This window comes from Phyllobates terribilis, unplaced genomic scaffold, assembly GCF_046119375.1.
Source record: "Phyllobates terribilis strain yellow unplaced genomic scaffold, ASM4611937v1 Scaffold_7__3_contigs__length_470593459, whole genome shotgun sequence".
NCBI classification, from domain to species: domain Eukaryota; kingdom Metazoa; phylum Chordata; class Amphibia; order Anura; family Dendrobatidae; genus Phyllobates; species Phyllobates terribilis.
Genome location: NW_027362767.1, coordinates 266,068,547 through 266,083,579, shown reverse-complemented (window position 1 = coordinate 266,083,579; position 15,033 = coordinate 266,068,547). Strand labels below are relative to the sequence as shown.

General features: G+C 45.6%; 1 protein-coding gene across 10 annotated transcripts in view; it reads right to left on the bottom strand.

Moving 5' to 3' along the window:
* The window catches only part of RALGDS (ral guanine nucleotide dissociation stimulator), a 104,684-nt gene that overhangs the window by 25,175 nt on the left and 64,476 nt on the right, over positions 1-15,033 (bottom strand). For 2 of the 10 annotated variants that reach the window (XM_073640642.1, XM_073640648.1), the window contains exon 1: positions 2,825-4,041. The exons of 6 other annotated variants lie outside the window; for them this stretch is intronic. In XM_073640642.1, the coding sequence (XP_073496743.1) occupies positions 2,825-3,007 (183 nt within the window). In that variant the 5' untranslated portion in view covers positions 3,008-4,041. Of the gene's footprint in view, positions 1-2,824; positions 4,042-15,033 lie in introns of those variants that run through there. 2 more of the 10 variants (XM_073640639.1, XM_073640640.1) reach the window with 1 other exon arrangement.

Below are 15,033 nucleotides of genomic sequence, written 5' to 3'. Positions count from 1 at the left end.
CACAATGCGCAGGTAACCAGCCCCAGCGGCTGACGAGAGGCTGAATGCAGCATTGTGTGGGTTAAAAATAGAAGAACGCGAAAAATTAAAAGGTGTTATTACCACACCGTGACTAATTCATTTCAGCTCCAGGTGCAATGGTCTGCAGCGCACTCGCCGAGCGGTGCATGCCGCACAACTGTAAGGCTCTGCCACCGTAACGCTCACACCGGGGCAGAGATCAGAATATTGGGCAACGGCTTAACGTGCAATTCCCTATGGCGTAAATGCTGCAGAATGGAGAGCCGGATACTCAGGACGGGTCACAGTTTTCTGACGTGGGTTAGCTGCAGATACTGATGAATGAAAAAATGCCTATAGGCGTTTTGGTGTAAAACTTGCCAAAGAATTTACATGCCGCTTTTTATAACAATGCCTGTGTTATAAAAAGCGGCATGTCGATTCTTTGGCACGTTTTACACCTTCTTTTGCAGCAAAACAACACCCCCCAAAACACACGCTTCTGCTACACTCTTAATAAAAGTCGCATGACTTTCGGAGGTTTTGTATTTTAAATTAAGTGGATTTTTCAGCTGGAAAACTCTGTGTGAACGTAACACTTCGTCAAGGAGGGGGCTGGCTGACACATCTCCGGCCGCCATATATGCGATTTTCCGCTCATGCTGGTGTACGTTCCCCCACCCTGGCTCCTGGCAGCAGCTCGCTCTCTCCAGAAAGCCCAGAGTCAGCAGTGCGGCCTCCGCTCCAATTTCTGTATCCCGAGAGGGAAAGGATGCTGAGGAATGTCCTGCACCATCTGCTAAGTATTAGTGGGGCTATGGGATTTGTAGGGGGTGGGTAAGAGGGCGACCACAAACTCTATCCCCTCCCCGTGAACTCTGCTGAGTATAAACAAGAGACCTTTCTGCTTACTCCAAAAAAAATGTAACCCCCATGGAGTCCAGTGTGCACACGACGAGGCGGCCGCCATGTTGCTTCTATTAGTGCGGCGCCGAATTTACTTGATCCTTGTGATGCGAATCCTATAAACAGAGGGAAAGCAATTGCAGATACCCCAGCTGTCAGGAAGACCTCGCTCTCGCCATGTCCTTATACAATTTTTGGGAAAGGACCTATCTAGCAGCTCTCAGGTGCTATCGATGCCGGATCAAAGGATTTTTACACCTTCCTACATCCTCATTGCTGGCATTCTCCGCCCGGCCCGTCACGTGCGAAGCAGCATTGCTCACACAGTTGGAGGAGACTTTGTTGCCGTCATTTCTCCGTCCTCACAACAACAAATTTGCTGTAATTAAACGGAAATGAGGAAGACGGAGCAAAAACCCTTCAGGGAGCCCTCACCTGACTGTAGGAGAGATGGAGGGGGGTCCGCAGCTTTCATCTCTGTCAGGATCTCCATGTCCAGGGGCTACACTGACTCTGATGGAAACTTGTTGCCTTGGGGAGAGAATTTAGAGGATGGCTCCGCTCGTCAGCGCTGATCCTCCGTGTGTAGGGCCGGCTGTAAAATGGCACAGAGGGCTCATTCCTGCACCACTAGTGTGTTTGTCAGATCTGGGGGGTGATAGATTCCCATAGGGCAGGAAAAAGGTGTTTCGGGTGATATTGTGAGGTTGGGCGACAACAAATATGGCCGCCACGACAGCTTGCAAAAGGAGATATAGTTGGAGTGCCGAAGGGTAGATTAAATCGGCACCCAGTTTTTCAGGCTCCAGAATGGATAAGCTATATAGGGTGTCAGAGCATGCTGGGAGTTATAGTTCACTACAGCTGGAGTGACGCAGATTGCGGATCAGATTGGGACCCGGCTGATGGCGGCCCTATTGGTTGTCACCTGGCTTTCATAGAGGAAAAACAACCTAAAATAATTGAATGGAGGAGTTAGGTTAACTGAGGGATGATGGGGGTGATCATCCTTCCTATACACAGCTGTACAGTCGGTGATTTCCATGATAACTCCCAGGTAACAATGCCGCCTGCATGAGTGTATTCTGCAGCCCGAGGCCTGGCATTATGATGGAAATGTATACAGCGGGGTGCCCTCCTCCTGGCACTGTGCCCGCGCCGTTCCCTCCTCTCTTTGATCCTCTAATCCTTTTCACAGTCCGGATCCTTTGTAAGCAAAAAAAAAACCACTTTCCCCAATAAACCGATCCATGTGAATTCGATGTGGTTTTTCCATCTACAGTAATCCACCGATGATTAAAATTCCAGCTGTTGCCGCATATTACCTCGCTCACCTCTGGGCACTGGTGCCAAGACAAACCATACAGGCAGGGACACAGCATTAACCCCTCATCTACACTGACCATAAAAATACAGAAAAAAAACATCTCAGTGGTCCAAAAGCCAACACACTGACCATAAACCAACCGTGCATGCAAGAGCTGATACTTCCTTAGTAAACCCGGCTTTTATGTGCAGATTTTGGCTACTAAATAGTTCATCAATGTGATTCATTATCAATTCTGCAAAATAAATCTTGTATAATAAGAAGTTGAGCAACTTTCTAATAGGCTTTGTGTATCAATTCCTTACAATTTTCCAGGTTTCTGCTTGCATTCAGTGAATGACAACCTGTTGATAGTGAAGGCTGGACACGTCCTATTCTCACAACAGAAGTGTTTCTGTATATGATAGGTTTTCAGATATAAAACATTGACTGACAGCAAGAGGAGCTCCTGAAACGGGGAGAAATTGCAGCACAAAGCACATTAGAAAGTTGCAGAACTCTTCATTATACAGAGACAATGCGACGGACGAAAGGGGCGAGAACACGAAGCTACACAACAAGGGAATGGGACAAGAAAACAGGAAAGCTCACCTCCAGGGGGGGCAGGTCAGGGTCCAGCTGGGTGAAGCTGCTGAGGACTACAGGACTGCTGTCCCCAGCCACCTCAAGCTTCACCCCATCCCACAGACTTCTCATCTTCCTGGAGCCATCGAACATCTTTTCTGGGGTGCTGGTTTTGTCATGATGGGGCTCCAGCAACATTAGGAATATCATAGGGGCTACTTGTCAGTTCAGCATCTCTATGGGGTAGCACTCAGCCCAGGACTGATCCAGGACCCTCCCTCCCAGGATGAGGGGGGATTATCAGGGCTGTGAGCCCCTATTCTGGCTGCAGAAGCCTCTCTGCAAGTTACTATGACAGCTCTCCCTGTGATCTTCTGTAACCAGATCCTCTGTGCTGAGGCTTTCTAACCCCCTGGGACTTACAAGGCTGGCAATATCCTCAGTGTGGATACAATGTATCCCTGGGTCTGGAGGGTGAAGGGATCTGACTGCTGGATTCAGATCCTCTTCACATACAATGTAGCCACAGCTCTGATAGGAGTTGTAGTCTCCTGTGCTGGGATCCTCTGTTGATTTGCTTGCGTTATTGTTGTGATATCGATACAATGTATCCAACTTCTCTGAATCTTCTGTTTATACAAAATATCCTCTGCTGTGTGCGGAGTTCTGCTCTGGAGTCAATGTATCCACTTTTCTGTGCAAAGTTCTTCTTTTGATTTAATGTATCCTCTACTCTGTATGGAGTTCAGCTCTTGATACAACGTATCCACAGTTCTGTATGGAGTTCTGCTCTTGATACAATGTATCTACAGTTCTGTATGGAGTTCTGCTCTTGATATAATGTATCCACGGTTCTGTATGGAGTTCTGCTCTTGATATAATGTACCTACGGTTCTGTATGGAGTTCTGCTCTTGATACAATGTATCCACGGTTCTGTATGGAGTTCTGCTCCTGATACAATGTATCCACAGTTCTGTATGGAGTTCTGCTCTTGATATAATGTATCCACGGTTCTGTATGAAGTTCTGCTCTTGATACAATGTATCCACGGTTCTGTATGGAGTTCTGCTGTTGATATAATGTATCCACGGTTCTGTATGGAGTTCTGCTCTTGATACAATAGGTGCAGGGCCCTGCAGTCTCTGTGCTCAGCCCTGGGATCCTCTGCCTCTGTCCTCCAGCTCTGCACTCTCCTATCTGCCTGTACTCAGGGATTTCCAGGGCTGTGGGTTTTGCCATTCACGCTCTGAACACTCCCACACTGTGAGGTAGAAACACATCGTCACCCTCTCACATGCAAACAAGGGATCCGGCTGAGCACAAGAGAAAAGCTGCCCTGGATCTGCCTGGCACTAGACTGGCATCACCCTGCCCAGAGAAAGCAGCGGCCACAGCAAGGACCACATCATATGGATGCTCTGTATTGTCAGGTGTCTCCGCATGCATCAAAGTTAAATCTAGGAATAAAGTAAAGTTGTTTTTTCGCATTTTACCACTGACAGAAGCAGATAGAAAGCTGCACTTTTGTAACACTTTAAAATTTATGTCCTGTACTCCAGATACATTTTTTTCTACAATATGTTGCAAACGATATGAACCAGAAAGACTGATAACGTGTTACAGGGGTATTCTAGTTCATGACATATCAGTGGGGCTGTGACTCACTTAAAGGGTTATAGCCCCTCAAAAAAATAAAAAGTGTGTCTGTGTTTACCATCAGTGTGTCACGCGCGCATCCGTGTTTACTATCTGTGTCACCCGCGCGTCCGTTTACCCTCTGTGTGTCACCCGCGTGTCCGTGTTTACCATCAGTGTGTCACCCGCGTGTCCGTGTTTACCATCAGTGTGTTACCCACGCGTCCGTGTTTACCATCAGTGTGTCACCCGCGTGTCCGTGTTTACCATCAGTGTGTCACCCGCGTGTCCGTGTTTACCATCAGTGTGTTACCTACGCGTCCGTGTTTACCATCAGTGTGTCACCCGTGTGTCCATGTTTACCATCAGTGTGTCACCCGTGTGCCTGTGTTTACCATCAGTGTGTCACCCGTGTGCCTGTGTTTACCATCAGTGTGTCACCCGTGTGCCTGTGTTTACCATCAGTGTGTCACCCGTGTGCCTGTGTTTACCATCAGTGTGTCACCCGTGTCTGTGTTTACCATCAGTGTGTCACCCATGTGCCTGTGTTTACCATCAGTGTGTCACCCGTGTCGGTTTACCATCAGTGTGTCACCCGTGTCTGTTTACCATCAGTGTGTCACCCGTGTCTGTTTACCATCAGTGTGTCACCCGTGTGTCTGTGTTTACCATCAGTGTGTCACCCATGTGCCTGTGTTTACCATCAGTGTGTCACCCGTGTCTGTTTACCATCAGTGTGTCACCCGTGTCTGTTTACCATCAGTGTGTCACCCGTGTGCCTGTGTTTACCATCAGTGTGTCACCCGTGTGCCTGTGTTTACCATCAGTGTGTCACCCGTGTGTCCATGTTTACCATCAGTGATTTTATGGTATGGATAAAGAAAGAATTGCAGTAAATTACAAAGCTTCTCCTATACTTTGCAATGTTAAGCACGTACGGCACACGGAGGACACACGGAGGGCACACTGATACCACCTGTACGTGTTTTCCATGGCCCAATAGACTTGTTTTGTCCCCTGGCATCTGCGCTGCTGGGAAAATACAGACACGTGCAAAGCAGCATAGATTATAATGTTTACGTTTTGTATCTGTGAGAAAAACGGATACAACGCGTACTGGAAACACGGACATGTGAAGGGGCCTCAGTGGAAGTTTTCTTTATGGATTTCCTTTTGGGGAGGGGGCTTAGTAAATTCATGACATAACATCCCTCTGCCGTGGGCGCATTCTCCATACACAAAGAGAGGAAATATAATCCGCCCGTTATTTAGTTTCTAATCCAATAATTGTAGAGCATTCAATTTCCTTGCAGAATGACTGCCCAGGACGGATCCACTGCGAGGAATAAGGAGACATTCTGACGATTGGGTCGTTTAATCCTCGGCTTTTGCTCAGAGACCAGAGACATTCGCAGGGAGGAGACACCAACGATCTGATGTCTCGGGACCTGACAGACTAATATTATTTGTTACTCTTCAGACATAAGCAGCACAGGAGGTGCCAGCAGACGCTCATCTCCTCCACTTCAGTATTCAAGCAAGCCCAACAAGCAAGTTATTAGTGCTGGAAGGTTCCAAATGCTAAATATCCAGTTGTATTGTGTCCAGTAGATGAAAAGTGTGGGGTATCTCAGGGTAGTCCCTTCTCTAGGGGGAAAACAGCCGCTTCTCTCCTGGAAAGGAAGGGGGACGGGACCAAACAATCAGTCTTTGGAGTTAAGGAGGAGATAGAGTGAACATCAACCAGGAGGAGACCCCATTTGGATTGTTGTTTGGAACTGCATCACTTTTAGCCACTACCCGGAATCCACTGGGGTCTGCTGGCCTATTCTTGAGCCCACCGGGGCTTGCAGGGATACTCTTGGGTACACTGGGGACAGCAGGACTACTCGCAGGCTCACCTGGGCCTGCAGGACTACTCTTGGGCCTGCAAGACTACTCTCGAGCCAACCGTGTACTACAGAACTATTATCAGGCCCACCAAGGACTGCAGGACTACTCCTAGGCCCACTGAGAACTGCAGGACTACTCCCAGCCCCACCGAGGACTGCAGGACTACTCCCAGGCCCATCGAGGACTGCAGGACCATTCCAAGGCCCACCGGGGTCTGCAGTACTACTCGCAGGCTCACCTGGGCCTGCAGGACTACTCTCTGGCCAACAAGGGCCTGCAGGACTACTCTCGAGCCAACAGTGTACTACAGAACTATTGTCGGGCCCAACGAGGACTGCACGACTACTCCTGGGCCCATCGAGGACTGCAGGACTACTCCCGGGCCCACCGAGGACTGCAGGATTACTCCCGGGCCCACCGAGGACTGCAGGACTACTCCCGGGCCCACCGAGGACTGCAGGACTACTCCCGGGCCCACCGAGGACTGCAGAACTATTGTCGGGCCCACCCAGGACTGCAGGACTACTCCTAGGCCCACCAAGGATTGCAGGACTACTCCCGTGCCCACCGAGGACTGCAGGATTACTCCCGGGCCCACCGAGGACTGCAAGACTACTCCTGGGCTCACCAGGGACTACAGGACTACTCTCGAGCCCACCGGGGAGTGCAGGACTACTGTCAGGCCCACCGAGGTCTGCAAGACTCTCCCGGGCTCATCAGGACATATAGTTGTGGGCTAGTTGGACATTAATGGCAGCAGGCAGTGATGTATTTAAAGCATTAGCGGCCCCTTGCTGGTGGTGCATTGCACCATCACACCCCAATAACCCATGACAGCCGGACCCAGGGCTTGTTGTCTCCTTGCCCCTAGTCTGTTATGGGAAAAAGACAGCATCCTTTCTGTGTCATTGCATTGAATGTGGGGCCCTTTGAATCTCCACAGGTCTTGGGTACAATGGTGTAAGCCTATCTCAGGCCCATGAGGGACTATTTCATAGGACATTAATCAACCCAAACAAGTTTTTGGGGTCTGGACAGGGGAAGGATTTCTTCATCCGGATGCAGCACTGGTTAGATTTGCATCCAGAACCCATGACCATCATTCCAGTTCACCATGGAAAACACCAACCTAAACCGTCCGACACCTGGTGCTCATTACAGGATTCTGCTGCACCAGATGTTATAGGATCTGAGGGGCGGATGGGATTTTTTTTTTAAGGGTAAAAAAAAAAATCACTCCTGTAATATATAATATTTACAGCACAGACCGGAGCGTTGCAAGTAGCAGCCAATAATAATAGGGCCAGAGATTTGGGGTTTCAGTCCTTTCCCTGATATTTCCGAGCAGTGCTGAGCTGTCGCTCTGCGGTGTTCTGCTGAGGAATGTGGACAAAACAGGAAGTTCATGGGAAAGGAGCCCTGACATCCGCGCCAATGATGGGGATCGCACTGCCGGCAGCGATCTGCTCACGCTGCAGTTTTCCATCTCTCTGGTGCACGACTGGGAACGCAGAACATGTGATTACAGCGAGCAGAAAATAATCACAACCCTAATGTCGCCCAGATTGTCATATTCTATCCAGAATATCAGGAACACTGGGAAATGCACAACCATGCGACCCAGAGAAGACCTAGCCATATACTACAACAGTACAATAAGAGGTATATGGCAAAGTGGACGGCGTGCAGATATATGCCTCTGCCGGGATGCAAATTACACTAATGACAGCACGCTAATTTCATGATACAGAAAAACCACTAATTGAAAGTTATCTGCTATGTTGGCACAATCCCTTTATTATTGCAGGGAAAAACTAAACTCTAAAGTGAATCTTACTAATAACAATGTCCTAATTTTAATGTATATATCTTTCAGAGTTGAGGAAAACAATTCTTAGGTCCCTGATCCACGATGGTTGTCCACGGCCACCCGATCCAGAGCCCGGGGATCCAGCTTCTAGCTACCTCCATCCTCAGCACCTCTTCTGATTAGTCAGTCAAGCGCCACATCTTGTGCGCCTCTGTGATTGCACGTAGGTCACAGACAAATTGTTTTTTTACTAGAGGGAAACTCCATATTTTCCCCATAGAAAAGCATGGAAGAAATCTAGGAAGGGGCTGGAAACAGGATTCCCCCAATCCTTTCCACATCTTCAACAATGGCTCTCCCTGTGCTGCCTCTCATCACACAACTGCACTTACAATGAGACCTGATCAGGATCACAATGTCCCTGCATCACCTGGAAAAGAGCAACAGACTCCTGCATTGCCCACACCCCAGCCAGGTCCAGGAGGACTCCCATCATTCATGGTCACTTCGGCTGGAAATATTGGTTCTGTCCATTCATTATGTAATTATTACCAAGTAGATCATTTAGCTGAATTATTTTTGAGGACTCCTGATAGGTATTTCTATGTTATATAAATATGTCTTATTTTTCATGGTTTTCTTCATTGAATGGAATAAAAGTATAATAAATATAACAAAATATATAAAAAGAAACACTTTATATATATATGTCAAAAATATGTAATATGTACTAAAATGGCGCTGGAATAAATAGAAACCCTCCCCCTATAAAAATATATATAATATATATATATATATTCTTATAATATACAGTACAGACCAAAAGTTTGGACACACCTTCTCATTTAAAGATTTTTCTGTATTTTCATGACTATGAAAATTGTACATTCACACTGAAGGCATCAAAACTATGAATTAACACATGTGGAATTATATACTTAACAAAAAAGTGTGAAACAACTGAAAATATGTCTTATATTCTAGGTTCTTCAAAGTAGCCACCTTTTGCTTTGATGACTGCTTTGCACACTCTTGGCATTCTCTTGATGAGCTTCAAGAGGTAGTCACCGGAAATGGTTTTCACTTCACAGGTGTGCCCTGTCAGGTTTAATAAGTGGGGTTTCTTGCCTTATAAATGGGGTTGGGACCATCAGTTGTGTTGTGCAGAAGTCAGGTGGATACACAGCTGAAAGTCCTACTGAATAGACTGTTAGGCTATGTGCCCACAATGCAGAAATGCTGCATATTTTTTACGCTTCTCCCTGGCAGGAAAAACGCATGCGGATTTTACATGCGTTTTTCCCGCCAGGTAGAAGCGTTTGTCAAGCGTTCTTCACATGCATTTCTGCATGCGGGTTATCAAGCGTTTTTCTAAGCGATTTTAGCATCACTTGGAAAAGTGCTTTACAACTTGTTCACCCTATATAAATCCATGCAATCGGCATGGATTTATATAGTGTGACCAAGTAATAGTTAAAAAAAAGAATAAGAATGGTAAAAAAAAAAAAAAAAAAAAGATTATACTCACCTTCCGGTGTCTTCCCGGTGTCATCTCTGCTGCGTCCGGTCTCTTGCAATGCTCGCGGTGGTGTGAAGGACCTGCGGTGACGTCATTGAGTCATGTGATGGGTCACATGACTTAGTGACGTCATGGCAGGTCCTTCACAACAGCGCGAGCATTGCAAGAGACCGGACGGCGTGGACAAAACACTGGGAGGACATCGGAAGGTGAGCATTAACTTTATTTTTTATTTTAAATTCTTTTTTTTACAGATTCTATGGTACCCAGGTCTGGATAAGAGTCTCCTCTCCTCCAGACTTGGGTACCATCCGCACATTAGAACACGCCAATTACGCAAGTACAGATGCAGTCTTGCGGAATTAGCGTGTTCTAATGCAAGTCAATGGCGGCGATTACGCTGCGTGTCCGCAAAATTAATGGACATGCTGCGGATTTTTGAGCGCAGCATAAACGCTGCGGAAAAATACGCAGCATGGGCATTGAAAGTGCGGAATTGCATTGGAGACCATGGGGGAAGGTTTACCAAGCGTTTCCCAAGCGTTTAAGCTGCGGAAATTCCGCAGCATAAACGCTTGAAAAACGCATCGTGGGCACACAGCCTTAGCTGCTTTTTTCTTGCCATAATACAAATTCTAACAGTCTATTCAGTAGGACTATCAGCTGTGTATCCACCAGACTTCTGCACAACACAACTGATGGTCTCAACCCCATTTATAAGGCAAGAAATCCCACTTATTAAACCTGACAGGGCACAGCTGTGAAGTGAAGACCATTTCCGGTGACTACCTCTTGAAGCTCATCAAGAGAATGCCAAGAGTGTGCAAAGCAGTCATCAAAGCAAAAGGTGGCTACTTTGAAGAACCTAGAATATAAGACATATTTTCAGTTGTGTCACACTTTTTTGTTAAGTATATAATTCCACATGTGTTAATTCATAGTTTTGATGCCTTCAGTGTGAATGTACAATTTTCATAGTAATGAAGATACAGAAAAATCTTTAAATGAAAAGGTGTGTCCAAACTTTTGGTCTGTACTGTGTGTATAATATATATATATATATATATATATATATATATATATACACATACATACATACATACACACACACATATATATATATATATATATATATATATATATATATATATATATATATATATATATATATATATATATATATATATATATACACACACACACAGTGGGTGCGGAAAGTATTCAGACCCCTTTAAATGTTTCACTCTTTGTTTCATTGCAGCCATTTGGTAAATTCTAAAAAGTTCATTTTTTTTCTCATTAAAGTACACTCTGCACCCCATCTTGACTGAAAAAAAAACAGAAATGTAGAAATTTTTGCAAATGTATTAAAAAAGAAAGACTGAAATATCACATGGTCATAAGTATTCAGACCCTTTGCTCAGTATTGAGTAGAAGCACCCTTTTGAGCTAGTACAGCCATGAGTCTTCTTGGGAATGATGCAACAAGTTTTTCACACTTGGATTTGGGGATCCTCGGCCATTCTTCCTTGCAGATCCTCTGCAGTTCCGTCAGGTTGGATGGTGAACATTGGTGGACAGCCATTTTCAGGTCTCTCCAGAGATGCTCAATTGGGTTTAGGTCAGGTCTCTGGCTGGGCCAGTCAAGAATGGTCACAGAGTTGTTCTGAAGTCACTCCTTTGTTATTTTAGCTGTGGGCTTAGGGTCATTGTCTTGTTGGAAGGTGAAACTTCAGCCAAGTCTGAGGTCCAGAGCACTCTGAAAGAGGTTTTCATCCAGGATATCTCTGTACTTGGCCGCAATCATGTTTCTTTCAATTGCAACCAGTCATCCTGCCCCTGCAGCTGAAAAACACCCCCATAGCATGATGCTGCCACCACCATGTTTCACTGTTGGGATTGTATTCGGCAGGTGATGAGCAGTGCCTGGTTTTCTCCACACATACCGCTTAGAATTATCACCAAAAAGTTCTATCTTCGTCCCATCAGACCAGAGAATATTATTTCTCAAAGTCTGGGAGTCCTTCATGTGTTTCTGAGCAAACTCTATGCGGGTTTTCATATGTCTTGCACTGAGGAAAGGCTTCCGTCAGGCCACTCTGTCATAAAGGTCTCACTGGTGGAGGGCTGCAGTGATAGTTGACTTTGTGGAACGTTCTCCCATCTCCCTACTGCATCTCTGGAGCTCAGCCACAGTGATCTTGGGGTTCTTCTTTACCTCTCTCACCAAAGCTCTTCTCCCACGATTGCTCAGTTTGGCTGGACGGCCAGGTCTAGGAAGACTTCTGGTGGTCCCAAACTTCTTCCATTTAAGGATTATGGAGGCCACTGTGCTCTTAGGAACCTTGAGTACTGCAGAAATTCTTTTGCAACCTTGGCCAGATCTGTGCTTTGCCACAATTCTGTCTCTGAGCTCCTTGGGCAGTTCCTTTGAGCTCATGATTCTCATTTGGTCTGACATGCACTGTGAGCTGTGAGGTCTTATAAAGACCAATGAAGGAGTAGAACCATTTCAAGGAGGATCACAAGGAAATGGACAGCATGTGACTTAAATATGAGAGTCTGAGCAAAGGGTCTGCATACTTATGACCATGTGATATTTCAGTTTTTCTTTTTTAATAAATTTGCAAAAATTTCTACATTTCTGTTTTTTTTTTCAGACAAGATGGGGTGCAGAGTGAACTTTAATGAGAAAAAAAAATGAACTTTTTAGAATTTACCAAATGGCGGCAATGAAGCAAAGAATGAAAAATGTAAAGGAGTCTGAATACTTTCCGTAACCAATGTATATACTAAATGAATATATATATATAATAAAAAATTCTGGAGGAAAAAAATTATTGACAGCATTTTTAAATTACCTATGTATATAATAATTTTAAATAATCAACATTAAAATAGTACATTTACTTATTTTAGGCCCCCCACCCTATTTGTATAACTTTATAAGTTCAGTGAATATGATCTGACACGTAATGGTTTTGGAGGGCCCTTATCCTTATATGGGGTCATATACATTACAAATACACAGACGGCAGCCCCTTGTGCAGGGGGGTCCGTTGAAGTCTTCTGATCTCTGTGGAGACCCTCCAAGGTTTATACAACAATGTCGGTCTATTGACCAAAAATGGAAATAAGCCCCAATGGCAGCAGATGAGTTAGAGCGCTGAAAGTCACAGACAAATCACGCAAATGTTTTTGGTTGTGTGACATGTCGCCTTAGCCTATACTGTGCCAGAGCAGGGGGTGACAGCACAAATTGCCCCTTTTCCCATAATGCAGTGCTGCTTGTATATCAGGGTCAGGTTGTGTAGGACTTTGGTTGCCAATCCCTGTAAAAGGCGGCCATCTTGTTTATCATCATCATCATGCTTTTTAATATTTTACTCCAGGATTTAAAGGGTTGTTTAAATGGGTATTATCGGATAAAGCTTAAGCAAATACAAGCATGTTCGCAGTTTACTGCTTATTAAAATTTTTAGCTGTTCTTGAAATATTAATACTTTTGTTTACAGTTCGTTGCTTTGGAGACCGACCACCGCTGCTAGACAGCAGAACATGCCCAGTGCTTGTAAGTACTGTTCTGTAGCTGGCCGGGATCTCAGCAACACGCTGTTACTTTCTAAACCCGGCCACCTTTAGCACGGCGCCTACAAGCTAGACAGCAGAGGCGGTCGGTCTCCTAGGCAATGAGCTATAAACAAAATAAAAGTGTTAATGTCTGAAGCATGGCTGCAAATATTATTAAAAAGCAAATTTAAAAAGTGCTAGTTTTTACAAGCCCTATCCGTCAGTATCTATATATACAAAGATGGGAATTTAACCCTTTAATTGTTAGGGTAGGTGCTCCTGCTTATATCTGCCAGATCTATCGCACAATGGATCCCAATATAGGTCTGTCAACAGCGCCGCAACAATCCATGCAATATTATATTAGGATTAAAAACTGAGTTCGAAACGCGTCAGTGAGCATGCTTCTGACCTAGCGCTTTTTTAATCATGAATTTTTAAAATAGTTCTACATTAAATTTTGATGTTTTAAATCTTTTTTCCCACGTAAGTGGTGCTGGACCCCCACGTTTGGTTTTTCTATTGAACAGCGCTGCATGCATAACGAGGATGTGAACATAGTCTTCTAACTCATATAAGGCTCTGTTCACACATGCCACAAGTTTTTCTCCGTGGCTCGTGCTGCACATCAGCACATCATGGTGACTCCATGTCTTATGTGCAGATTCACTGCAGATTTTATAAATCGAGAAATTTCCCGCAGCGCAAATTCGGATGATGTGATCTCACCCTGAGGTGATTCCTATGCACTGTTTGTGCAGCCTGTCCTTGCTGTAAACAGGCGGCGCCGGCTCTTCACGTGCGCAGACACGTCGGCAACATAAACGTGAATCAGTGCGAGGTGTTAATTAATGGGAACAACGCGCGGGAGAAATTCCACATACATTATATAGCTTGTATACACCGCCGGCAGCACCGACATAGCACATGAATGAGGCCTCCGCCTCGCACACATTGCCGCGTGGTGCCTCGCACACATTGCCGCGCGGTGACTCGCACGCGGATGCCGATCACACACACAAATACAGTTAGGAACTCACATGTGTCTCCCTGATTGTATTGGACAGAATCAGTCCACACCCCGTAAGATGCAACCAACCGGGAGCGTCTATGTGCATGGCCCCATTCATGAAAATATCCTCTTATTGGACCTTCTGGTTTACATAAATGACATGCAGACAACGCGTTTCGTAGCAAAGATCAGTTCTGTACATACAAAAAACAAAAAAAATTGTATATAGAGGACACGGGGCTCCCCCAAAATGTGGGGTCCTCCTGCAGTGGATTTAAAGGGGCCACCAATAGGCAGCATGGCCACAGATACACTGTGTACAGAGCCAGAGGTGCACAGCACCATACGCTGTGCAGTGGCCACTGCTGGGTACTGCAGCTCAGCTCCTATTGAAGTGAATGTGAGCTGAGCCAGAGACCGGCCACACCACGGTGTATGGTGCTGTGCTATTAGGCTCTGTACACTGCTTACTTCAATCAGCTGATTGTGAATCGGACCCCCATATCGGCAGTCAGGTGGTTGGGGACACCATCACGTCTGCTCCAGCACAGGGGGTGAGTGCATCTTCTCTTTTCATTCATATACTCCACCCAGCAAACCTCTGTAGTAAATCTAACAACTGAATGAAGGAATCCTTTAAAATCCTGGAAATTTTGTTCCTACAACATATAAACCGGTCAAGATCAAGCCGATTTCCTGTTTCCGGAGACCAGTGCATTGTGGGAAGCCAGTTATCCAGTTAGGGTCAGCTGTTGGGTCACACGTCTGACAGGGGGGTGGAGCTAAACTGAGGTTG